We start from the raw sequence: 27,848 nt of genomic DNA on the forward strand, positions 1-27,848 counted from the left end.
TTGTAGGGCTATTAAACATCCCACAACACAACCTGTTCATTAAGCTAATCATTTTGGAGCTCTCTAATTTTTTAAATCTTTTTTCTCCTTTATTAAGTATATCTTTTATTTTTCATGTGGAAAAAAAGACCATATATGTTTGGTGTAAGGTCAATGTTAAAAGAAAGCTTAAATAAGCTAATGGTACCCTATGTTGTTGAAGAATCTTTTGAATTAACCCAAAAATTGTACTCAAGTAAGAGCAGCATTGCTTTAACACATTTTTACTGAAATAAAAGTAAAAAGCAGTCTTCCAAGAAATTACTCAAGTAAGAGTAAAACAATATTTGGTTAAAAAAAAAAGAAGCTAGTACTAACTTTGTATTTAAAATAAACAAACAAACAAATTACGTCTTGAGTTAGACAAAAATATAGTTTTGTGCAAATTCTATTATTTTAAAAACTCAAACAAAAATAATAATAGAAATAAATTACATAATTATAAAATAACCACATTTCCACCTGAGTAAATGTAGCTAGTTACTGCCCACCTGTGTTTAAATAAAAGAAATGAAGGAATAAAAACCATAAACTGTAACAATCGGGGAAAGTTTAATTCAACCTTAGGTGCACTTAAGAATATCCTCAGCTTGGTCGTTAGCGCCCCCTGCGGCACGCAGCGGTACTGTAGCTCCAGCCGCGGTCTCTGCTGGTTGATTCAGTCCGCCGTAGCTCTGCCGACTGGAGGGATGTGACCCCGGAAAAGGACGCCCTGCTAATACAACAACACCCCATTCAAACAGATCACACAAGAAAGTAAAGCTGGACCAGGAGGGGTGAGCTGTCGTTTACTTGACGGGTATTAGTTTGTCAAGGGGGTTATTTTTTCTAGTTTGAACCGCGGTGCTCGGACGTGTAGCGGCGGCACCTGGATGCTGTTTCCCTCCGCTGGAACTTCATTCAGGCTTTTGTCTGGGGCATGCTAGGCGAGCTAGCTTGGTTGGTTAGCTCTGCGGCTCGGCTTTGGTTCCCTCCAATTAAAATGTCAGTTTATATTAAAACATAGAGGACTTATAACTGGCTAGGGCTCATGCTTATATGCGTAACAATAATGGCTCTAGCTCTGAAACGGTTCGGGGATATCGGTAAACGGTTTGCTGCTTGCTAATGGAGCTACAGTTTAACTGTCTACGTCCCGCAACATGATTTCTAAGCAGCACTAAAATGCTTTAAAAAAGCAATTTAGACTTCTTGAAGCTGTGACTTTTCAATTTCTGTCCACAAACATTAATAGAAAGTACATTTTCTCTAAATTATATTAATTTCAATTGACAGTAACTGCAGTATATATTATGAATTCCTACATGTTACAACAGATATCCACAAGGCAACCTTGATGTTGTAAGTACACCTCAATATTTAATGTTTTTTTTACCCTTAAGTTAGTGCCACAAATACCCCCTTTTAAGAGGTTTTCTATTTTTGAATGCAGCCACAGATCCATTGTGCTGCCCTGCCTTTTAGAGTGTCTGCTGCACCCCCCACTCCCCGGTATCTGACAGCCCTTTTAGTGGCAAAGCTGGCTCCCTGTTGGCAGCAGGACATTGATGAGTGCTGCAGCCAGCAGGTGTCGGGCCTTGGTCATGGGCAAACACACAGAATCCCCCTGGCAACTGGCACACTTGGTCGTGTACCACAGCATGTTAAGCCTCTCTTAGTTTGCACATTCTCTTAGCTGTTTAGATTTTGCGGAAAGATTAGGACCACTTGCCTCCTTATACCCCATGAGGGGTCATCATCAGCTGCCTGCATGCGGCCGATACTGGAAGGGGAACGGCCGGTTAATCTCCGCGATCACTTGCTCCTTTTTTGGTCCTAGTCTTGCTACCCACGTCCAGCATGTCATCATCTCACACTTGACGTTTTCACAAAATCACTTAACAAATCTTTTGAATAATTTTAATCAATCACCCTCATATTTTTTTATATATTTTTCTCCCCCTTTTCTCATTTCCAGATATCCTTGTTTCCTTGTCTCTTATCCACAGGCACTTACATTAAATTGTTCCCGGAACATAGAACATATATATATATAGCTGTTTGTAATCAGTATTTTCTGCCTTGCTTTGATGCTGGCGCTTTTGAAAATCGTGCTGCTGCACCCCCCAAGGGACCAGCTTAAGGCAGCAGCTTCTGTTTCAGGTCCTTTGAGGGACCCTGAGGAGTGAGAATAGATGCTCTGTGATCATAGACCAGATGAGATGTTCTTTTTTTTTTCTTTTTTTTTTTTTTTCCCACAGGGTTTCAATGGAGTTTGGAAATGTATGGAAATAGTCTAGAATTTTAATTAAGCATCAGCTAGTTTCTGGGTTTGAGAAGTACGGAAATGGTATCTTCATCTTAGGCATCTGTCAACTTATCTATTCAAGTTTGTTGAGTTCTGCCAAATTATTTGAATTCACGCATTGCATGACGACGACAAAACATGACCCACTTATCACTGATGTTTTCACAATCTAGTTCATCACCATTGTCCCAAATACTGTCACTATTGTTGTAAGGCCCCTGCCTGAGCAGAGATGCCTGCGATACAACCAGCAGGTCCTTGTCGGACCCTTTCTAGCCTCTGGTGTCTGCTTGGCACGCTCGTGGTGTCGGAGGACCAAAACTGGTTTGACCTCATAAACGTGTGTCGAGTGCCAGGTTAATGACGTACTATCTGGGCATAACTTGTGTTGTCTTGACTTGATGTGAATGTTCAGATGAGAATTCAATCGAAAAATGAATGAGTGCTTCGGTCTAGAGCAGTGGTTCTTAACCTGGGTTCGATCGAACCCCAGGGGTTCGATGAGTCGGTCTCAGGGGTTCGGCGGAGCCTCTACCGCGGAGGTAAAGACACTTGTGTAAAGTCGTGATGACGCCCCGCTTTGCCATCACTTGCTGCAGAGGATCACGTTACATTGCTGAGCCAATCAGAGCTGCGGAGGAGCACTGATTGAAGGAGCTCCACTCTTAAGCAAAACTCACCGTTTTTACCAAATTCTGTAACTTTCGGTGTACTTCTAAATCTGCTCCTTAGTCGCATCTTTTCGGGGTTGGTACTGCCTCTAGTGGCGTGGGGGTGGTAACACAATTACATTACTAAATCAGAATACCGCAAAGTCTTTATTATTTATTATTAATTTTTCATTCTCTTAAGAATGTAGAGCTAAATAAATGATCTAAAAAAAGACGTTAAAGTGGTTCCAGTTTCTCTCGATGGCCAACCTGCTGAAACTGTGGCACATTTTAAATACCTAGCAAAGTTGAGCTGGACAGTCAGCTCAACTTTGCTGAAAACACTGACTATATTTTGAAGAACTGTTCTCAGAGACTCTACCTTTTAAGAAGACTTAGTGATCTTGTCTATGTCTTTATGATCTTTGGGGGAAAAAATCATTTTATTTATCACTACAGAAGGGTTCAGTGAATGCGCATATGAAACTGGTGGGCTCGGTACCTCAAAAAGATTAAGAACCACTGATCTAGAGTAAGGCTGGGCATTTATTGTATCATTTATTATTTATTATAATTGTATTTTTGGAAAATGTTCTTATCATAATGATAATTTTGATTCATCATTATCTTTATAAATTCCAATTAATGATGTTAAAGTTAAACAAAACCTGGCAACATTATGGGTAATGTTATTTTTTCTTTTTTTCCCCCACTATTTATCCTACTGGAGCATCAATAAAGATCACTAAAATATGATTAAATGCTGTTACTGTGTGCAGTTTAGTGATGTAGATAAATCACACTTTTTCTAACTGACATCCTGAAAAAGACAAATTTAAATAGACGTGTTTTTCAAGGGCAGTATTTGTTTTTGTTGCACTATGAATGCTGTGCCATAGAATTACTTAATTTATCACCATCGTAATTCATTTCACATTATTGCTACAAAATATTGTGATAAAATTCTCATTCCATATCACCCACACTTGGTCTAGAGATTATTATAAAAGTTCTTTGGAAGAGGGATAAGCAATTCATTGCTCTGAAGTAATTGATGTGAGAAATCCAAATGTTTCATCCCTTAAATTTTATGTTGTGTTGTTGGCAAATACAAATATGTGCTTTAGGGAAATGTTATTGTCATGTATTTAGCCTTAGATAGTTCATATTTTAAATTAGCAGTAACATCTTAAATATGTATTATTCAATGAAGAAAGAGTCTTCTAATATATTTACATATTTATTAGAGTTAATGAAGACACCGACTGCGCCAGTTTTTTTCCCCCCTCTAATTTCTACGTTCGTTCATGAACAGCTGATTGCATAAACACTGCCTGTATTTAGAGATGAAGATTCATGTCAGAGATTTCGTGGCACGTGTTGTCCAGAGGCCCCTAAAAGCAATTAAGTCTTTCTCCACCCATAACGAAAAAAGCAGCTCCAAAGCATAGAGTTTCAATCTCCATGCCTGACTGCGGGGATTATGATCGGGTCGGGTGAGTGCAGAAGAGCTCAAATGCGTCCCCTTCTGTCCACAACACATTCTCCCAAAATGAATCATTCAGATCTTCACTGGTGCATTTAAGACGGACCTGAACAGGGAGGCATCTTTAATTCATTTGAAGATTTCAAATCCATCGTGGCGTGTTTCACCGTTCCTGTAACCCGGAGTAGTATGACATTTGATAAAAATAATTTTTCCAGCTCTGGCTCAGTTAGGGAAAAGAAAATGGCGTGAAAAATAACTTCTGCAATACATCTCTATGCGTCTAATTTAGTTCTCTGTCTGTCACTGTCTATCTCTCTATCATTTATCTGTCCATATCCGTCTGCTTTCTCTTTCTTTTTTTTCCAAATATTGCTCCAGAAATGATTAAGAATCGATTCTGTAGGCAGGTGTGCTTTGTACAAAAAGAGGTGAGTTTGGGAGAAACACTGACCGATTAGTTGATTGTGATCTGTGGCAGCCAGAATTTTAAGCTATTCTTTTGATTCAAATAATGCTTTAAGTTCATTAAAAATAATAAAAACAAAAAAGGTGTCAATAATAACAACTTGGCTTAAGCTAGATTTAATAGACCAGGCTTATGACACAAATCAGTATCGGTGATGTTTGCTGTTAAAAATGTATTGTAGGGACAGATTTTACTTGTTAAAATGTTTTAATAATAAAACCATTGACTGAAAAGTGAGCAAGATATGACGAGATGTTGGTTGTGTGTGCGTGTGTTTGTGTGTGTGTGTGTGTACCTGCAGTGGCACAGCTGCTCTGCAGAACCAGGGCAGGCTGATCAGCTGGCAGCCACACCAGCCTCATGGCCTACTAATGTTTCTCACACATTTGCTCAGGACGTTGGAGCAGCTCATGATTGAATTCAGGTTATTTTTCGCTCTCAGTTTTTCCTATCTGTTCAAGCCATCAAACTGTTCGAGTCATATTGCAGGACTCGTGCTTGCTGTTGGAATGTGATTTGTAAACCGGATGTTTCGTGTCGTACGAGCATCATGCAACGAACCGGGGTGGGTGCGACTGTTTCTGTGCTCTCCGACGGACTCTGGCCTTCTTGACCTTCTGTAGATGTGTGAGCATATCACGTTGCATAATGTGTACACTTGTTGCACTTTGTGGCATGTCTGGAATCTGAAATGTTTTTGAGAATTGATCTTTGTTTGTCACTTTTTAGAAATGACAATTGATACTTTTGGTAATGGATGGACCATTTGATTGTTTGACCGTAACTGGACGATATTCAAATAAGGAGAATCAAAAATCATGTGCTGTTGTTAAAGCAGCCAGTAATTGTTGGAAACAGCACATCTTTACTGTGAAAAGTTTTCAAAGTTATGATTAAAAATGACTCGCATAACATTTTTATCTTTTTGCTTTAACAGTAGAAAGTCCTTTTGACTACACTGTTCATAAATCAGAGCCCCATAAACAGAAATACTGCTGTAGTTAAAATGACTCAAAGTTTTCTACTTTTACTGTCATTAAGATGTTTAGGAGAAAATCAAAGGAGGCAAAGACAATTGGGGATGCTATTTTCTCCAGTCTCTTATCAATGTTGAACGCCACCTCTGTATAACTTCTCTGATTGCGTTTAGGCTTTTAACTTGGTAAGGTCCGGGTATCCGTATCAAAACACTGAGGTTTTAAAAAGCTACAGTTTCAGAACCGCTATAAGCTTCTTTCATGGAGTTCCTTTGGTTTAAAGTCTTTTATAATTATTTTGCCAGGGAAAACTCGAAGTGAGCAGGATTTTGTTTGCTTACATCTCCTTACGCAGTCCTGCCCCCGCCCCCACATGTTGCTGCACACTACCAGAATTGTAGCTCAATTAACTATCATTTAAAGGAAAGTAGGGCTGTGCAAATGACAAAATGTATGATTTAATTTTGATTCTGGCTCCAAAAGATAACAAATATAAATTTTTTTTCCAAATCTCAGTAATTGGATTTTATGTTGTTATTTTGGCCACTTCCAAAGACTGGACCCATGGACCCAAAAACAAGAGGAACAACAGATTAAAACGGTAAAGGCACAAGAGTGTCAAATGACCAGTAGTTGCTCTGACAGTACAGTTGTTTAGCCACCAATAAAAGAAAGCAAAAGTTCGCTTCTTTCAAGGTTTCCACCAGAAGACTTGCTAAGCCCTGTGGTTGGGTGTCAGGGCAGTCATTCATCCAGCGGCTCGTAGTGTTTTTGAGTAAAAAAAAAAGAAGTTTAAAGTTGACAGAAAATTTGAAAATATCACTTAATAATCATGTGTTACTGAAAGATTGGAAGATTAACACCTGAACACCAACTATGAAGCATTAAGAAATGCAAATATTTTAAAAAGACTTAAATCAATAAGCAATGTGTAGCCTGGCAGGGGCACAAGTAAAGCCTGGTGGGCCGCCAGGCTTATAATGTCCTGTCTTGGTATCACTCTGAATTCATATGTGGACTCAGATCATCAACACCTGATGTGTTGGATTCGGTGTTCAATGGTGTATGCAACACCACAAATCTGTTCAAACTAATCTAGTTTGAAGTTAAACTCTACTCATCCAACCTGGAGATGACTGGATTTGATGGAACATGTTATGCCTAATTTAACATGTAGGTATATATTTTTTCTGCAAATCTGGCCTATTGTGAATACTGCTCATGCCTTCTTTCATCCAGTCTGTCATAGAGTGTAATGGATTTGGAAACAGCTTACAGCCTGTTGCAAAACCTTGAGCCGAGGTAGGCTATATTTAGCATGTGGGATAAGGGTCTTTAATTAAAAGTTAGCGAGGTCCACTCTTGGGACATTAACATGCATTGCTCTGTGTTGTTACGTCAAAATGAACATTATAACAGTCTAACTCCCGTAGTATCCGTAGAATTAGGACATTTTCCTTTAAAGCCACAAATCTGTGCTTTTAACGTCAAATTTTGACATTCATTATAGTGACGGGGGAAAAAATAAAAAGGTTTGTCATTTATAATATGAAGTAAATTGCTAAAAATATGTCTTTTTTTTTTTTTAGGACGAAATCATAATTGTTACATCCCTGAAGATTAGATTAAAAGAATTGTATTATTACAATTCTTAGCCTGGTTTAGCAGCCCCCTGATATCCTAACTGATTGATATAAATTCTCTGTCCAACATCACAACTCTTTACAAGAGCCCAGCGCTGGTACAGAGAAAGCAAGGAGGGGTGTGTCTCAGGGGGATTAGACCTGGATCAGCATTAAAGAAAGCCTTTGATTATGTCTGGAATATTACCCGGTTTGAGTCGAGGCAGGCTGAGTGTCCCTCGAGGGATTAATGCAGAGCCAGCCCACCGCTACATGCTAACCTCGGGAACACACAAAGGAATCTGACAGGATCCTGATTGGGGTACTTGAAGGGTTGGAAGACGTGAAATATAGCACCAAGCTCCTGGAAGGCTACACAGCCCTGTGGTTTGGGTTTAAATGTTGCTCTTAAATTTGTACAAAGTAGCTTATCTAGTCTGACTAAAATGGTAGATCTGCAATTATTTTAAATTTGCACACTTCTCAGTTTGTATCTTCCGGATTTTTATATGTGCATGTAAATAATTACTCACTATAGACTGTTTGGATCATAATTACAGTCTTTGTCAATTTTGTAATGAAATTTCTTATTTTGCAGTCATAACATCAACTTTATTGAAGGGCATAATATTGACATGGCTCTTCCATAAACGTGACCTAACACTTGTCATGATCATGGACTCCTCACAAATGTTTATGACTGATATTAAGAATTAAAGTCAGTAACTAATAACACACTTAATGCAAAGTTGACATTATTTAAAATGTTTTGACAACTTGGCATTAACAAAGACGAATATTTATTTGTAAAGACAACTGGATGCTAACCAAGAAATCATAATCTGTCATAGATGCATCATGATGGGTGTTACTTATGGTCTCATGACAGCCAAAGTTAAAACTAACAACAGATTACAGGACAATGCAATAGCAACGCATAAAGCTACATAACTTTTTAAAGTTGTATCATTAATACCTGTTTGGACTAGGCCTGTCACGATAATACATTTCGCTGGATGATAAATGATCCCAATAATGTTGTTTTTGAGACCGTTTTAAATATCATTACATTAAGAATGATAATTTTATCATTATTGATAATTATTTATTTGTCTTAAATAAACCTTTTGTGTAGCACATTTAACATCTAACTGGAAGATACTTCAAATATACAACATAAAACATAACAACCAAAACCTGTAAATAAAAACCACTTACAACTGGAATCAAAAATAAAATAGATTATAATGTGTCTGCAAGCAAAATTGCCCTTCAAATAATGTTAATCATGAGAATGAAAATGATCAAGCTCATTTTAGTTTGTCATGTAACTGATTGATTAGTTGCTTATTGTAACAGGCTTAAATAAAATGTTACCCACCTTTCTCCTCAATTAGGGGCAGTCTGGTCCAAGATTGAAAGAACTGGTTAAAGTAAAAATAAAGCAAGCTTATGTATTTGGAGGAAACGTTTTCTAAAGGCAGTGCTTCCTTCAATAGATGTCCTCTGCTCATTTGCATCAGTAGCTCAGAACAATATGTAATGTATATTAAAAAAAAACATTGGAGCTGAGCTTATTCTCCGTCACATCAGAGGAAGAGGCAGCTTTTTTGTCTTTTTTGTGTTTGCGGTACTCATCACGTTTCTGATGACACATCTCTACAGTCATGCAGTACTTCTAATTTTGACCAAACATTCTTATATTGTGCTTTTGTTGCCCTTGTTTTATTTACAAGGCTACAAGCAATACACACATGTCTGTGTATTGCTGTGAAAGGATGACACTTTTAGGGTTGGCTAAAAATAAAACCTGAAGCACTCAAAGCAGAGTCCTGCATGGATATGATGCTAAATATGGATTTTCAAGCTTCAAAAGCAAACCTCTCTGGGTTTGTAAAGCCTTGTCATAAAAGCAATATGTTTATTTATACTGCAAGTGCTTTGGGAATGAAGTGCTCCCAGGTTCAAACAAACTCATAGAAACCATTGTCAAGACAGGAAAATATTTATCTGTTGGTACTCAAGGTAAATATGTGTGAAAAGCCTTAAATTCAGCTTAATTCTGCAGTAGCACAGTGTAACAAAGAATTAAAATCCAGACTTTAATTTAAGCCTATGCATTCAGTAAGAAAAAAATCCATTTTGAGAAATATCTACTTATTTTTATTAAATCAGACTAAAACACTTTGTACAAACTGCTTTTGTCAACTGGACAGCACTTTGTTTGCACCTGCAACATTTCACAAGATTGACAAAATGGCCTCAAACTGTTGTGACAGTAAAAAGTATTTAACATTCATCAGTCTGTCACCAAAAACCAACATTGCTGTAAAAGTTAAACTTCTCCTTCATCACAGGAGTTGAATTGTTGTAAACTTTACTGCTGAACCACCTCATAGATGCATGTAACCACAGCTTGAACTGTAAAAAAAAAAAAAAAAAAAACCTGTGAAAAATCTGTTCAAACATCTACAATAACAATCTCAGTTTTTGTGTTTTGCAAAACATTATCAGTTAGTTTTTATCAAAAATGGGCCGATTTGTACCATAATCATTTGAAATGTTGCACAACACATGAAAAGTGTGCTGTCTTCAACATTTTAGGTGGATGTTTCAGACGGGGAGCACTCAAAACCAGATTCTGGGGTAAAATGTAATTGTTTTTCATAAGGTTCACAGGAATTGTAACACAACTCATTTAAAAAAAAAAAAACTATTATTTCCTACTGCAGATTTTTTATTTTTATCCCATTGAATAAATGTATTCAAATTCCAAGTTGTACTTTCCTAATTTTTGCATTGTGGTATAATATCACTACAATGAAATCTAAATATGATTTAAGAGTTTTTAGAAGAAGTCAATAAGTAAGTGCTGTAGAATCACCTCTCTAAAGATCTTATCTCAAGACGGCTCCTTTAGCTGAGTAACCACAGTCTCCGCTCATCTTTTGTCCCGTTATTTGGAGTGACCGTCTGATTCACACCTCTGAGGAAGACGTATTGATGCTCCTGAGTTTCACTCCGTCTCCACGCCGCACATCTCTTTGCTCGGCATGCGAGCTCTTCAATTTGTCTGAGGCTCAGAGACATGATCAAAAGCGTCACGGAGGCTGATCTAAAGACGCTGCCGCCACCAGCACCCCCCTCCCTACACGATCCGCCAGCATCCTCCCTTCATCTCTACCCCCACCCAAACTCGTTCACCCACCACCACCAATCCCCTGAAGGTTTCCTGAGCAGCTAAACTGACGCCAGAGAGCTCTCCATCTTTTTATGTCTGTCTGTCTTTGAGTCTTCAGCAGCTCTCCAAATAAAAAAGCGTGATCAGCCTCAAGGTTGAGGCGAATAAGCGACTCTGTTGGTCGCTTGTTAGTTCACTGTGTCGTACGCGACAAAAGTCTACCGAAGGTTGCTCCGGTTATAGACGTTGTAGCTAGTTGTATGAGCTCCAGCTGCTCTGATCTGGTTGATTTCACTGCCTCACTTTGACAACTAAGTGGCCAGCAGGACCCCCACTCTTCCTCTCTCTGGTGAGTTCTGGAAAAGAGGGCTGATCAGCCGGCTCCTCAATTAAATATAACCCAACATCAAACGACCTGTCAGCATGCGTTAGCGGCCCTTTGTTCAGATAAGAGGCCAAAATAAATTGCCAGAACTATCATCATTTTCTGTGGTTTGCTCAGGCTTTTTATACGAGATATTCTTTGGGGAGAGAAAATCCTGACATGCATAGTGATGTGCTCTCTTTCTACATCAGTTTTTGTATTTAACGGGTTTATTTGCGTGTTTCGGTTTTTCAATTAGCAGACTTAAGCTGGATATCCAGCAGCGCTCATTGTTGGTGCATTGTGAGATTTAATGCGACAGCAACCGACCTTGATGCGTACAGCGATCACAGCGTAACTTCTCCCTTTTTTTATCACCCACTTTAGATTTGGCAGCTTCTTTTTATCGCCTGCTTTCACCTCCTCCGTCTGTTTTTTTTTTCTTTTTTCCTCTCCACTCCTTTTTCCCTATATTCTGCATCTCTGCAGACTGGCTGTGAAAATAGGTCAGAGGCAGAAGTGAGATCTGTGCGAAAACTACCTCGCAATATTAATGAAGTAGTGAGGCTCCAAACCTGCGCTGCACTGTGACCGTAGTGAAAGATAAGAGTCCGTCCAAAGAGGTCAGACGGGATGTATGCAGAGGCTTTCATGTGGTCACACTCCGGTTTATGCATACACGTGTGTGTACTTTGGCTATTTTTTAAATAATTTTTTGTCCAGCCCCTGTAAATCAGAATTTAAAGCAGAACGTGTTTAAAAAAAAAAAAAAAGAGAGAGAAAGGTGAACTAGAACCACCAGACGTAAAATATTATCTACAGCAAAGGAACAGTAGCCGAAAGTTGTGATCTCATGTAGCCTGACTTTGTGGCTGAAACTCCCCCCCCACACACACACACACACAATTTAATATTTTTAACTCGCACCGTTAATGTACATTAGATGTGTTTCAGAATTTGTGTAACGCTGCTGGTTTTTGTGTCACCAGAGCCACAGGAGCAGAGGGGATGAACCGCGAGGAGGCGCCGGCGAAGTCTCCTGAAGACATGTACATCCAGCATAAAGTGCGGGTCCTGCTCATGCTCAAGAAAATGGGTTCAAATGTGAGTATGGTGACCGGACCAGCAGGCTGGTTTTCACATTTTAGGTGCAGGATAAGGACAAATGGGCTCCTATTCCTCTGCCATATACTGGCATATAGTATCTCATTAAATATTCATAGCATGTTTTTAAACTTTTGTCACATTATATTCACAAACTTGGGGGGATTTTACGTCTGTCAAACAAAAACTAGTGTGGAAGGAAAATGATAAATCATTTTCAAAATTATTTACCAGTAAAAATCTAAAAAGCGTGATGTGCATTTGGAGAAGTCACCTAAAGGTCTAGCTACATCTAATTTAATCTCAGCATAAATCCAGATGTTCTGTGAAGGCTTCAGATCTTTCCTAGAGAACAAGAAGCATCATGAAGACCAATGAACACGGCAGACAGAGAGTAAAATGTAGAGAAGTTTAAAGCTGTTGGGTTACAAAACCGTTTGCCAAGTTATGAGTCTGTCATAGAGCCCTGTTCAAGCCATCTGTACGTCGTATGAAATCAAAGAGGATAGTGAAAAACCCTACAAAGACATGGCCAGGTAAGGGTAGCATTATTCAGAAATGCAGCTAAAACGTTTGATGTCAACTCTAGAGGAGCTGCAGAAACCTACAGTTCAGGTGGGAAAGTCTGTGGAAATTAGAAATATAAATTATACATGCCATAAATCTGGTCATTATGGCAGAAGAGCAGCAAGAAAATCACCGTTGAAAGAAAGCAACATGGTAAACGCATGGAAGAAGCGTCTCGTCTCCTAAAGCAAAACACTTTGATGAGAACTACAACTGGCACTCCGCCCTAAGATCATCCCATGATGGGACACGATGGTGGCAGCATCGTGATATTTGGATATGCTGTGGAAGCTGGTTAGAGTTAAAGGAAAGATGGATGAAGCTAAATACTGAAAAATCTTGAAAAATGACCAATTGGAAGTGGCAAAAGATTTGACTGGTTGTGATCGTAATTGTAGCATTTTGTAGTTGGTCAACACAGTAAATGTCACCGAAATGCACTGAAATGTGTGATTGTAATGTGACAAAACGTGAAAAGAGGTTTGAATACTTAAGGATGCTGTATTTCCAGCTCTGCATGGCATACACCAACAGAAACCTCTTTAACTCAGTGACACAAAGAAACATGACTGCAGAGTGAAAATACATGCAAATGTTTCTGACTATGAAATGTCTGAAGAAAAGAAAGAGGCAGAGCAAAAATATTACCTTGAGAAAATTGATTTTCAGAGTTGTTGTATAATTATTATTATTGAGCAAAGCAGCAGGATGCAGGTCAGTGGGATCAGAGTTTCTGCCTGTTTGTTCTTGTTTTAGGCTTCATAAAGCAGCTCTGTTTACTCTTTCTCAGCTTACACAGAGCGAAGAAGCTTTTCTCCGGAGTTACGCAGGTGTGGTCCACAGTCAGATGAGCCAGCTACCACAGCACAATATAGACCAGGGTAAGGCTGGAACACACACACTTCATAAAGTCAATAATAATTGTGTCCGGATGTTTTTTCTTTTTAAGTGTTTATGTTTTGGGATTTTGTTACCCCCTCTGCGGTGTAATCCTAACATTGCCGCTCTGACATGCTGCAGAGCTGCTGCTCTGGTTAATCTGAAAACAAGGGAAGATCCCTCCACACACCTCATTCTCAAAGAGTGCACAGCTCAGCAGACCAGACGCGCTCCCTGACTGTGCATGGGAACCATCCAGCCGCCCACCACAGCTTTGAGATTTCTCGGCCAGCAAACGCCACGCATCGCTGGAAACAAGTGACTCACCCTCAGCAAGAGCGAAACACTCGTCGCTGTCATTTCTGTCTTCCTCGATCAGAAAGTGCTTTACTCTGTAAACCAGGGGTCACCAACTCCAGTCCTCAAGGGCTACCATCCTGCAACTTTTAGATTCACCTCTGCTCCAAAATGTCTGAATTCCCTCACCAGCATTCATTCCTCTCTGCAATAGGCTGGAAACAAGCAGTTTATTTGATCCAGGTGTGTTTGAGCAGAGGCGCATCTAAAAGTTACAGGATGGTAGCCCTCGAGGACTGGAGTTGGTGACCCCTGCTGGAAACCAAATCAGCACTCAGGTCTGCCGTTTTTTGCTTTATGAACATTCATTCTTTTTCAGAGTAGTCCACTAGAGTGCGCTGTTGAGCTTTTTCTCCCACCCACTGGCTGCTTGAGGTTAAACCACAAGATGGCGCTGCATTAAAGCAACAGTGTAAGTGCAGCGGCACTGCAGTTGTCCAGCAGAGAACTGTTCTGCTGGATTTCCAGTCCAGTAATCGAGTATCAGGCAGCAGCCTGCTGTGTCTCAGGTCCTGCTTTCCTGTTCATGACGTTCACACCTTCAGGGCTTCAGGGGGCGTTGGAAACACAAAATTGCCTGCAATGTCTTAAAGTGTTAGGTTGGTGTCCTTGCCTATGTCCTTTCTCTGTCATGACGAAATCAATACCAGAGAGAAGTGGAAATAATCTCTCTTTTTTATACTCCTATAAGAGATGCAGTTAAGGCTGTGCAGGTTTCATTACAGCCTCACATTTGTTCATTAACTAGCAGAACGTGAAGCATGGCATCATTTAAGGAGGTTTATAGCATCTATAATAGCCTCATCAGGGATTCGTTCACAAACGTTCTGCCGTCTTTGCTTTGTCAATACAGTGGAGTCATTTCTTATAAGTTATGTGGTGATTGGAAGAGGTGAAAGGTGCTTCATACATACTGTTCTTCATACATTAGAGAATAGATGCGTTGAACATCCTCCGTGCGCCCATGAATTATTCGTGGTCCAGAACTGGTCCGAGGTATTGTGATTAGGTATTTACACACACGCTGGACAGGTAATCCGTTTCTAAATATTCAAGGCTGCACAAAGGATGAGGTGTTTCGGTGTGTGTTGGCAAGCCTGAGTGTGTTTGATGGGATTTGCTTCTTCCATTTACACCTTCTAATAATAACAGTACGATAAACTTTAAACTGAATTTTACTGATGAGTTCAAACGTTAGACGGAGCGAACCATTCTGTCATGGCTTTAGTTTCTGGTGTTGGTTCATGTTGTCATACGCAGCAGCTGCTCCATCAATATGCTTCTGCTTCAGTCCAGCAGCAGGGTGTTTTGTTTCTGACGGCGCATCAGTGGTCTGTTAGAAAATAACAAGGCTGTTAGCCGTAGAGCGCCCAGATGTTGCCCAGTGTTGTACATAAAAATGTTTGGTGTTAAAATAGACTGATAATTTTGACCTGAAATTGGTTGTTTGTTGTTTTTCTTTTTCTACCTGAGATGCTTGAACTCTGCGTTCCTCATTCTGATGGGATTAATGGCCATCGTTTTGGGGAGTGGGCAGCTCCCCAAGTGAACTTCGACCTCTCCTTAAAACTTTAAGGAGCGATTTTAGCTGCTCCATAAACAAAATGAATTGCAGTGTTAACCTTGAGGGCAAGACTGTTGCACATCTCTAACTTCTGCATTGTTACAGTAACAGCACAAGCATCTGTTGCTGCAGTGAGTGACGGTTAATCAGCTAATTTGAATGAAATCCATATTTAATCAGAATGTCGCTGATCCAGCAGGCCACGCTGATGTATATAATTAAGGAATCAGATGCTGCAACTGAAGAAGAGAGATGAGACATTATGTTATAGTAACAAAACACTTTATATCACATTTGTCAGCACCAGTATTGTTTATTATAAAGCAAAAATAATGTTTTATTTTCACTTCACTCACCGTGAGCAACCTAAGCACGTCAAAACAATCATGGTGGATAAATTACCTGCTGCAGTGATGAAGTTTGTCAAGTTTTAAAACTTCCTTTCAAAGATGAGTCTTTCCAGCTGGGTTGTGATGAACAGAAGGTTTACGGTTTCACATAGAAGCACATTGTGATGCTTGAATGTCAGACATGAATTTATTTTAAGCTGCTGAAGGCACTTCGTGAAACTAAACACATCTGTCTACCAGGATTATCTGAGGAAAAAATGTCTGAGGGAACATTTAGATGAGAAGCTCAGCTCATGTTTGATTATTTTAACACTTAGCAGTTGTGCGCTAAACTGCTACAGAGTGCATCAGTTTCCCAGCTGCCTATTTTTGGTACAGTAGAATATAAACATGCTTTGTTGTCAATCAGGTGTCACAGCAGGAACTTAAGGTAAGTGGGAGCAGTCATATTCACACAAAAGTCCAACAATATAGAAATAGAAATAAGACTGTGCTGTACGGAGAAATTTACAACACAAGAAAAATAATACTGCCAAGTTTTTTTGTTTTTTTTTTTAAATGCCGAACTCAGCTTAATAGTGATTTGCAGTTGAGTAAAGTAATTTAGAGAAGAAAAAAACTATAGTATTTACAAGAAGTGTAAAAACTGCAAATTACAGCAACAATGTTATTTGAAACGAGAAAACTGCAATAAACTGCAACCCAGACTTAATTTGAATGATGCATGGAAATGTTGTTGTACCTGGATTTAATATTGTAACATATTTTTTTTTTTATTTCAAGTTGATCTAAAGCAGTAACCAAATGATTATTTTCAATTCCACTTTTGTATGATTTTAACTCATTTCAACTGGTTTTTTTTAAACTCCAATTTATCTCAGGGATTTTATTTTTTTGGGATGCAGTTAATGGCAGCATCATTATCATATAGGCCTGTCATGATAACAAATTTTGCTGAGCAATTGATTGTCTACAAAATCATTGCGATAAACGATAATATTGTTTCTAGACCTTCTGACACTGATTTAATGGAAATTATGTAATAATGCATGTGATTTCCTGCCATATATAGATACACTTTATTTTCAAAAGAACACAACACTGGAACTGATGAACTAAATAAACAAAACAACCAAAAATAAAATGGATTCTCAGTCTCCATTAACAAAAATTGTACTTGAATAAAAACTAAACAACAATCCCAAACAGCTGACATGGCACAACCCAAAATCCAGTGGACATCGGAGATGATATGTGGAAACAACATTAATATTTATTCAACATTTCGAGAAAGAATATAGAAATGACAAGGGGAGGAGTTGGAGCCAAATTGCTACCGCACTTGATAAACCCGGTAACTTTTCAGCTGTTCTTCGTTAACATGACAAATAGGTTATAATGATTTTCATTCAGTCAGGATTTTACGCTGACGCTACATGCATCACAGGTAGATTCTAGTAAAGCATTGATTAATGCCTGGTTTTAAAATTAGTTAACTGGACTTGTAGCCATTATTTTGTGCCCATGTGACTGGACACCACATGGCATGACGAACCCGATCGAACCGTTCGTTATACCTAGGATTTCTGTCGGCTTATGTGTCTCTCATGTTTTGAAAATGGGCCGACAATCGGCCCGTGTAGTGTGAGCTGGACATTACACTAAGGAAATGAGGAAGGGAGGGTCAGTGGAGAGCACCGGAGCTGAGCCTTTTTTCATTCAGTGTCATCACAGAAAGAAAAAAAGACAGGAAGAGACGATAAAACCGATAATTAAAATGAGGTCGATAGGTTTAATTTATCATGTGATCGCGACAGGCCTATTATCATATAAAAATAAACTAAAATGCAATTGTTTTAGATCTTTAGAGGTTATAAAATAGGTTATTCTGATACATTACACTTCCTCTAATAACATTAGTTGATATAGGAGATCAATTAACAGTTTTAATTTTGATTAATAGAGAACTAGATCATGTTGGTTCCTGTCAGGTCTGAGGAGCTGCAGCTTCTTTTTGCAGCAGTTTTGCAGAGTTAAAAAAAACAAACAAAAAAAAACAAATGAACGCATTGAGACAGGATCCCCTCTTATCAGCACAGTCGAGGAGTCCCAGGAATAATCTGATGATTGATTTTTGAAATTTACAATTGAGGGAAATATGATGGGAATATTTGTATTTTCTTAATCTGTGCAGAAATGTAATTTCTCCCTCGCTGATGAAAAGTCAGCTGTTGTGCTGTTTATGGGTCACTTCATTTGCATCTAGGATTATTTTAATTGGCTCATTAGCATAAATGCAAAAAGTGAGAAAAAAAAGTTTAGCGGATTTTAATTAAAGCCAAGGAGGATTTATCAGCTAAGGCGCAGCACTGAGATTTTCTTTATTCAGCTGTCTTGTTCTGAATTCTTAATGCTTTGGCCTTGCAGGACCCCGTAGTCTTTGTATGAACACTGTTATTATGTTGGGAAGAGCATGAACCCATTAAGTGAGGCTTGTTTTAGTGTAAATTAGTTCATTCTTGACTCGTGTGACTGTGTTGTTTAGTTTGTTTGTTTTTTAAGTGGATTAAGACACAAAGAAACAGAAATACTGTTACACAGTGGTGACTGCGTTTCCTTTGTATTCTGACTGCTGGTGCTCTTAATTAACCGTTTTAATTACGGCTTTGCGGTATTTACTTTTCATTTAAACACACAAAGGCAACAGTTGTAGAATCTGTGTTGTCTCGCAGAACGAGGCCACTGGTTTCTCTCTTAAGGAAACCAGTGGCCTCCAGTGGAGGGCTTCTGCGAATGAGAGGCGAGGAAAAGTTGCCAGAGAAACCTCAGTTATCCATGGAAACAAGAGTTTCCTTCAGGGATCTGAGGTTGCTCTATAAACTGAGAGAATGCTAATTGTTGTCAGACTGCACTGCTAAATCTTTAGTACAAGATGATTTCATGTGTGGTGGTTTCACTTAATTTAATTATTTCAGTTGAAGATTAAAATGAACACTAATGCAATCATGTTGAATTAACTTTGTAACCTTTAAATGGCTTAAATAAAAGATCTGAAATTTGGCAGGTTCAGTTTAATAATTATGATGCAAAATCATGACAAAAGTCATTTCAAGGCGTCTTCTGAAACAATTATCATTCAGTGAGATGAAATGTTTTCCATTACTGAAAAATGACAGAATTGGACACATCTAAAATCTGAAATTAGGTGTATGTGCAGCATTTGTTTGGGAATTTGTGGATTTTATCTGTAGTGTTACACACCTCAACCACTTTCTAATATCTGAAATTTACAAAAACTTGAGAAAACACTTAATTGCCAAAAGATGCACCTGTAGCTTAAAAAAATACTTCTGCATCAACATTTGAAAGGTTCAGGCCATTCTGTTCGACTTCTTTAGCAATTCTGTTAGCAAAAATAGGATTTTTTTATTTTATTTTATTTATTTTTTTACCTTTTTACAGACTATAAACCAAGGGGAACAGATTAAAAGTTTATACTTCTTGCTCTCTGCTCCTCTTCATTCATGATATCTTTTAGTTGTTACAGGAACTATTCATATTTATTATTGAGTGAATTAAATAAAAATGAAGCTAAACCTGAAGACAAAGAAGGTTTTTCATCTTAAATGTAAAATGTACATATATATTTTTAACAGTTTTGGCTTAATTACTGCTTTGTGTTCTTTCAGCAAATGACCTTTTTTTTTCCTGACTTCATTACTTCAGCTAACAATTAATATTAACAATTAATTAAACTAAAATAGTTTACGTTTTTGTTTTTTTGTTTTTTGTTTTTTTTTTCCAATAATCGATTAACTGTTTTCAGCCCAAACCTTTGGATACTGAGTGTTGAACCTCACACAACCCGTCCCTACAGCCTTTCTAACGCCGCTGTTCTCAGCGCCTTTGTCCCCTCAGCCGACCCTGCACAGATCGTGACCTTAAATGTTGTTGGTGCTGCACCACAGCAACACCAGAGCCATCAATCCAGACGCTTCTCTGCTCCCCCCCCCCGTCTAGAAAGACGAGCAGAAAGCGCTTCATTCCTCTCACTTCAAACAGGCTCCCTTTGAGCTTAATAAAAGATTTCTTCTCCTTGGAGGTTTCGCCGAAGCTTTCATGTAGCTTTTTTTTTTTTAATTTCAAGCAAGCCAAATATTGATTTATGCTGCCTCAGAAGTGTAGAGGAGGCCTGCATGTTCAGGTTGTTCCTGATTATGCTGTCCTGAAACGGGGATATCGGTAAAAATGATCCACTCTTTGATCTTGTATAGAATTTTTCTTAATAGAAAATTTAAGAAATTAAATTCTTTAGCTGCATCTCTTTTTAAATATCTGGTTCAGTGAACAAGACTGTTCAGCTCTAGATGTTGATAGAAATAATGATTCCTGTAATGACTCTGGGTCATTTTTTTTTTCTTCTTCTACAGAGGGATTTGTAGAGAACATATCAGTTAAAGACATACTGCTGCTGCTTCTTCTTTTTTTTTTTCTTTTCTTTTTTTTTCTCGAGCAAATCGACCCTCGCAGGTCTTTGTGTTCACCTCCGTCTGGGAAGCGGAGGTAAAGAGCGGTTCAGCCTGAGGCAGATGGGAAGGCAAGAGAACGGCTGGAAGCAGAGCTGCATCAAAGCTTACCAACAACGGAGCCGCCCACTCGTGCGCAGCGGCCCCGGCGCAGCCCGATTCTTATCTGCTGCTAGGCAACAGCGTTGAGGGACCTGACGTTTCCATCTCAGTGGCTAGAGCTTGTTGCCGTGTGCGTTCTCCGAGAGCGTGTGTTGGTATCAGGGCGAGGTCCGAACATGACTCTCAGGCGCTTGTGTTCAGATTTAGCTCGGCCTCTGGGGGTATTTTGAGAGAATATCTGTTGGTTTCTGGCTCGCGTTGCTCTGAGCCCTTGGCCTGAACCGTCTGTTACGGGGAGGAGAAATCTTTCACGCAAACACCGTGCAGTTCAGATGGTGTTTATGTCCGTCAATCTGCAGCGTTCCTACGGCAACTTTTAACTTGGTTTCTGTATTTTTTCAGGACTGGATAAGGTTGGAAAAAAGAAAATAAGGAATCAGGAAAGGTTCTGGTTTTCCAGGCTTTGTGCCCTTCCTTCTGTCCATCCTTCCTTGGTTCCTTCCATAGTCCCTCTCTTCTTCTATCCTTTCTTTTCTTTCTTTACAATGTTCCTTTTCCTTCCCTTCTTCTGTCCTTCCTACTTGTTATCCTAACTTGTTCCTTTGTGTCGTACCTCAATTCCTTCCTTCATTTTTGTCCTTGCGTCTTTCAGTCCTTCCTTCTTTCCTTGGCCTAATATTGGTTGCTGTGCTGCAGCATGACCTTGTTGGAGCTGTATTTAGTTGTGCAGCAGTGAAGGTGACGGATGTGTCCAGGTGCAAAATTGTCTCCATTTTGAATTGTTCCAGATTAAATTCTTTCAAAAGAAAACAATTTGACGCACAATAACACACAAAAGTAGTCCAGTCTTGTAGATTCTGTCTGGTCCTCCTTTATTTACATGCATCGTTCCCATTCAGAAGAGAAAAAGACATCCTCCCCCTATAGATTTAACCTTGCTGTTGTTCTAAAATGTACTGAATGTATCCTAGGATAAATGTTCTCTGAAAGCAACACCCAAGTGAAACACAAACTTGCTTGTAGGATCTGTTGTGTCTAATGAAGATGATCCTCTCTTTGTGCCAAAGAGAGGATCGAGGCTCACAGTCTCTTGGCCTACTTTCAAATCACTAATGATTAAACCTAACAGGCACTCCTCAAAGCTGCTGTGAAAGTGTTGTTTTTTTTTTTCTTTTTTATGCTAGCAAAAAAAAGGTTGCTGTCAGAACTGCTTCCTAGCCTTTTGAAAAAGTGTTGATCTTGGTGTTAAACATGCTTGAGACTGTAAGGTGTGTTTTTACAGCACAGGATGGTGGTGATAGTAGTCTATCGCACTCAAGCATGATTTCTCCTTCATTTTATTCCTTTTAATGACCAGAACCACAAGATATCTGTGTACGTTTTCTTCAGAAACTGAGCCAGGTGTGTAAAAAGTATCAAAACAGTTTTCTTTTTTCAAAGGATTTTTAAACCACTCATTTCTCCTAAGTTGATGTCTAGATCAAGCGTCTGCAACCTTTACACTCCAAAAAGCCATTTTTGCCCTTAGTTCAGCTCTGAAAATGTCACTTATAATTTCTGATAAATATGTTACTGGAAATGTTTCATTTTTTTTAAAAAAAACCACCCTTTTAGTTTTATGTTATCAAAATAAAGAAAGATAATAATTTTATAAATTGTGGATTGAGATATTTTCTTCAATAGCATGTTCCTTTATTAAAATCATGTAAATTAAAGAAAACATATAGGGGGAAAAATTACTGTGTCATTCAGTTATTGTGATAAAAGCTCTCCTTGTTGTAAATGTATAAAAAAGAGCCATTAGTGGCCCCAGAGCCGTAGGCTGCAGACCCCTGGTCTAGACACAGAAGAGCTGAAATTGACAATTATTTGATTGTGACATGAAGGAACAGCTGCACATTTAAATTGGCAGTAAATGTTAAGTCCTGGTATTTAAACACTTTCTGGAGAGGAAAGCTGCTCAAACAGATCTGCTGTACTCCATATAAGTATTTTAATTAGTTGACAAACTACTAATGAATCACTTGTTTCTAAATAAAAGCCAGCAGACGGGGTTTTATTGTGTATTTGACAGAACTCATAAGTCACATAAACACCAAGGAGGCTGTAATTATAATCTAGCCTAGCACAAAGGAAAGAAATACTAGCATGTCACGCCTGCGAGTCGACTCTAAACGATGCTTAATGGTGATAATATCGGCTGGTTTTGGTATCAGGCAGCCTTACGCCTCAGGCTGCCTCAGTGGAGGAGATTGAATGGCAGCGAAGCTTCAGATCTGGGTGTTATCAGGACACTGCTGTCAGCAGCCCACTCAGAGCGTCGCCACGGCCGCGTCAGACGACCGAGCGGCTTTACGTTGCAGGTGTATCCAGCAAGACAAGAGTTTACCCGCGTCCACCGAGCCGACGTTCACAGTGGGACGTTTCCTTCAGCTTCGCCGTTCACAGCTGACTGGATTTATAAGAACCCACGTTTCACGTGTCGAACTAGAGTTGGTGTTTGAGCCGTGGGTGTCAGAATGGAAAACAAAAGACGCTTGAGCTTCTTCACATAATGTTACAAAATGTTGTACAATCACTCTGTTTCCTCTGTGTCCTGTCTCCCACTTTTTCTCTGCTCTCTTCTTTAATGTATAATTTACAAGATAACCAGCCTGTAACCGAATGAGGAGAACTGATTATTAGTGAACGTTGTTAAACACGTCTGGCAGATTTAGATTTAAAATGTTCTTTTAAGTTTATTTCTGATCAGCAATATGAAAGGCTCCCTTTGAAACAAAATTGTTTAAAATGTATATATAAAAAAAGACTTGTACCCTTAAAAATACCATTTTTGTTGGGAATGACACCCACCTTCTAAAGAGTAGACAGGCTTTAGTTTTCACTGGTATTTTCAGACTCGTAGGGCTGTAAATATTTATTTAAATAAATATTTTTGGCCCACAATGTCCATATTTGAAGGACTACAGTGTTTTTGTGCAGCATAACTTTAAATGATTCATGGAAAATTTGCCTATTCATAGATGTTTTTGTAGAACGTATCTAAAATGTTTAAAAGAAAATGCAGCTTTGGAAGCTGAAATGCTACTTAACACTTAGCACAATCCAGATGCACCACTCATTTTCCTTGACACTGATTGGCTGAACCTTCAAGAGCAAAAATAAGCACAACCTTAGATATTAAACTGTTTCCATTTTTAGTACTAACTGTGTTTGAACTACTAAAACAGGCCGTTGCAAGGACTGTAGATCAGCTCTCAAGTATTAGTGATTTTCAGTGAGTACCTGAGAGAGGCTTCTAAAGTAAATGCATATATGAATCATTTAGAGAGAATATTTTCATTTTTGCTGCAGCTAGAACAGCATGTCATGAATGCTCAGGCTAGTTAGCATAGCCACCGATGACGGCAGATAAACAGTTTTCCTGTAACGGTATGTTTCTCCACCATTAGCACCAGGAGTACATGAGAGTGATTGACAGCGCTAAGACTCTCCTCCTGACTCTGATTGGTGGTTTTTGACTGAGAGCTGTGCAATAGAAGACAAGGACAAAAATGTAGGAGATTGATCTTTTCAAAGATTATGTCTGACTATACTGCCACAACACTTTTAACCAATTAAAAAAAAAAAAGCTTTTGTTTTCTTTTAATGAAACATTACATACTGCAGCTTTAAGCCAAATAAAATCTAAAATACTGCAGTTTACGCAAGAAGAAGAAGAAGAAGAACATGAATATATGATGAAACTGCACTAGTCGTTGCATTTTACAGATGCCCGTTTTAAAGCAGAAGGCCTGTTGCATTTCACTTGTCTCACACTCTGTTTCGAAGGTCAAAGTCTCTGATTGACACACTGGCAAATGAGATGGAATCACTTCCTCTCTGAATCATTTATCTTTTATTACAAAAGGAAACTCTCCAACCTCCTTTAAATGCTTTCCTCATTTCCTCTGAACATGTTTTCTTTTTTTTCTTTTCGTATCCCAGGTGCAGAGGACGTGGTGATGGCGTTCTCACGGTCAGAGACAGAAGACCGACGACAGTGACCCAGGCCTCTCTCCACCTCTTCCCGAACAAACACACCCGCTGTCCCGCCCTGCGCATGATTCACAACATCCAACTCCACAAACACACACAACACCGATGAGCTCAGGAGAAGAGGGGCGCCTGCAGGAGGCAGAGGAGGAGGAGGAGACGCGGTGTTCGCCTCCTACATCCTGCCCCTTCCTCGCCTACTGACGGCACCCGGGTTGCACTCGAGCGGGTCACTGTGGGCCGCGGCCTTGGCAAATAAGGCAATCTGTGAACACACTCGCAAATTGGGTAATTGTCGGTTTCGGTTTTCTTTTTTATTTTCTGTGGCGGCATCGAGGGTTGATTTTTGTTCGGTTCTGTCCGCGTCGAGGTGTTGGGCAGCGTCACGTCTGCTGCGGTCACCGAGGCGGACCTTCTCGACAGCTGACCCGAAGGCGAAGAGAAGTGATAATTGATGGTGTTAGAGGAGACATTTGACAAGTTTTTCTGCTTTTAAAAGCCCTGCCGTTAGTTTCGGGTTTTGGCTGTTGTGTGTTGTTTTGTTAACGAGGGGCCTCGTTTTGTAAAAAAGAAAAAGAAAAAAAAAAAAAACTTTCAGCAGATTTAAAGTTACAACCGCGTCTCAGGATCCGGTAGAAAGTCTCCCCGGTGGAGTCCAGCTTTAGTATTTACCACTTCATCTCATTCGGTCATTTATAGGATGAAGCTGGTGTGAAAACATTAAATAAGGAATAACTACTTTAAAAAAACAAACAAACAAAAAAAAAAACGGCTGCATATGACCGCATCAGTGTTTGAAGAGATTTTCTGCTTCCTTTAGGATGGTTTTAAATTTAATTAACTCTCCACTCCGGACTGTGGCCTGATTACGAGGCTCACATTTTAGTTGCAGGACCCAGATGAACTCATTCAGCGACGCATCGATCCCTGACCCCTCGTCTGCCGCTTTGGTCGGCTTCGGCCGTGCTCTGCAGCGACGGGCGCAGCTGGTTCTCGTTTGTTTTCTAATTGGAAATCGCAAAGAAGAAAAACAGCGACGCTTTACTGAATCGTGGTTTGAACCGTAGGATTTCTGACGAGGTATCGACAGGCCGATTGATCAGAGTGCGAGTATCAATCGTTCATGTTTAGTTCACGGCGTAACAAGTGCCGGATCAATCGACGCTATTTATGAAGGAGAAACGCCTGAAGGTCTTTGTTTAAATCTGGATATGTGCATGAGGCCCAATTTATTATTCATCTTTCTGCTGCTTTCTTTATTCCTGTCGGTGTTTATTTTTAATCATAAGCGATTGATCAGAAATCAGAGACACTACCAGACGTTATCGAATCAAACATGAAACACAGGTGTAAACATCCTTTCTGCTTGTTTTTTTCTTTTTTCCTCTCATTGTGACGAGTTTAGTTTTTTTTTTTTGAATTGTACGTTTAGCTGGAAACTAGGAAGAATGAATTCCATGTGCCAATTTAAACAAAAAAAAAAACGAGCTGGTGGTGTAATTTATTGTTTCCTGAATTGACAATATTGTTTTCACAAAATCAGGAATTAATTTAACCAGCAAGCAGCGACTCTTTTTTACACTAAATTCACACAAACTCTAACTTTAACTACCTGTAATCAAACCCATGACGCCAAACATTACAACTGTGTGCTGTTTTGTTTTGTTTTTTTTAACCGTACTGTATCTGTTGCACTATTATCAGCGGGATAGTTGTTTTTAAAAATAGAAAATAAGAAAACGTTTTAATATCTAGGACAAAGATTATTTGTTTGATTTACTGCGGGGTGAAAAATGTTTGTAAATGTGTTTTTATTTGTCATTTACAAAAAAAAAAAACAAGTTAAATCTTTAATTGATGCAGCTGGACTTTGAAAAAAAAAGATTTGTGTCTCAACAGGCATATTTCTTAACAACGTGCTGATTTATTTAATTTTGTTTTAAGATGTTTTAAAGCCAAGCATGTCTGCTTTGTGGTTTCTCATGTTTATTCAGCCTTGTCACAATGACCATTGTTTGTACATTGTTGGTATTTGTGGAAGCTATCAGCTTCTTAGAAATGTTTTTGTTGTTGTTGTTGGCGGTAAGTTCAAACTGAATGTTTCCAACAATCATCGCAATGTAAACGGCCAACAGGTCTGTCTGTATTTTTATGTTTACTTTATTATAAAACATTCTTTATTTGTCTCTATGCATTTTTTTTTCTAAGGTGTCTTACTGTACATTGTTCCCATCAGGGCTGAACTGCAGCCTTGGATCAAGTTGTGAATGCGTGTGTGTGTGTGTGTGTGTGTGAGAGAGAGAGAGATCCTCATTGAATTTAAAATCTCCCCGTTTTGATTTTCAGCATGCTGTTAAGTTGAGGGCAGGATTGTGTATCTTACTGTGACCGGATGTTGCTTAATTGTCTATTTTTTTTTGGTGTTTTTATTTTGTTGCCTTGTATTTTATTTCCCTTCCCAGTCTACATCAATTACTTGGTTTCTTTTTGGTTTCGTATGGCTGCTGACCATACTGCCCTAATGCTTCCAAATCCAACTGAACCATTAAAGAACTTTAAAAAAGCTAAACTTTCCACTTTATTTTTTTTCTCTAAGAAAACAAGCTTTTAGGGTGGAATAAGTATGCTTATCCTATGCCTGGAAAAAGTATTAAAAATAACTTTTCACCACAAACATTTCTTTTAACGAGGAATGCAGGTATAAGCAAAAACTACTTTGTCCCAAAGGGAAATCAAATTTAGTTGTAACTCGCAGCATCCAAGTATCTTCAGTCGTGGATTCTGATACTGTGGACAGATCTTTGGTAGCAGTCAGTCTTGCAACAAATCTGAAGAAGCCTCTGACTGAAGACACTGTTTCTGTATGAAAATTTAATTACATACTAACAGCAATCTATCTAAAAAAAAAAAAAGGTTTGTTGCAGGAGAAAGTAAGAGCAAAAATCCTTGCAGCATCCAAAACCAGAAGGGGTAGTTGTCCAAACCTGCAGATTCCTCAACTAAAAAGTGATGAAAGTTTTCAAAAAAAAAAAGTCAGAACCAAGAAAGTGAAAGGACACTTGTTTTTTTTTTTGTTTTTTGTTTTTTTTGGTTTTGTTTTGGAGATTAGTCCAAACTGATGGGGAAATTAATGGAGCAAAAATACACAAGAGTCCTGGAAGAAAACCTGTTAGAGGTTGTAAAAGGCTGAGAGTGGGCCAATGATTCATCTTTCAGCAGGACAGTGACCCCAAAAGCCAGTGCTGCAAGTTTACATCAAAGCATATTCATGTAATAGAATGGCCTAGTC

General features: G+C 38.9%; 1 protein-coding gene across 1 annotated transcript; it reads left to right on the plus strand.

Annotated features, from left to right (window-relative positions):
- The first annotated feature begins 659 nt into the window (after positions 1–659).
- Positions 660–27,128, plus strand: ctnnbip1 (catenin, beta interacting protein 1). Its single transcript, XM_007577329.2, has 4 exons — positions 660–815; positions 12,065–12,179; positions 13,537–13,627; positions 24,512–27,128. The coding sequence occupies exons 2-4, from the start codon at positions 12,084–12,086 to the stop codon at positions 24,568–24,570; spliced, it is 246 nt and encodes an 81-aa protein (XP_007577391.1). The 5' UTR covers positions 660–815; positions 12,065–12,083; the 3' UTR covers positions 24,571–27,128.
- The last annotated feature ends 720 nt before the right edge of the window (positions 27,129–27,848 follow it).

The sequence above is a fragment of the Poecilia formosa genome, unplaced genomic scaffold (assembly GCF_000485575.1).
Source record: "Poecilia formosa unplaced genomic scaffold, Poecilia_formosa-5.1.2 Scaffold437, whole genome shotgun sequence".
In the NCBI taxonomy this organism is placed as follows: domain Eukaryota; kingdom Metazoa; phylum Chordata; class Actinopteri; order Cyprinodontiformes; family Poeciliidae; genus Poecilia; species Poecilia formosa.

Excerpts from the sequence above, each read along its gene's own strand:
- ctnnbip1 (XM_007577329.2), top strand. The coding sequence starts at position 12,084 with ATGAACCGCGAGGAGGCGCCGGCGAAGTCTCCTGAAGACATGTACATC. Across the intron at positions 12,180-13,536 it reads TCAAGAAAATGGGTTCAAAT|CTTACACAGAGCGAAGAAGC; the intron begins GTGAGTATGGTG and ends ACTCTTTCTCAG. Across the intron at positions 13,628-24,511 it reads ACAGCACAATATAGACCAGG|GTGCAGAGGACGTGGTGATG; the intron begins GTAAGGCTGGAA and ends TTCGTATCCCAG.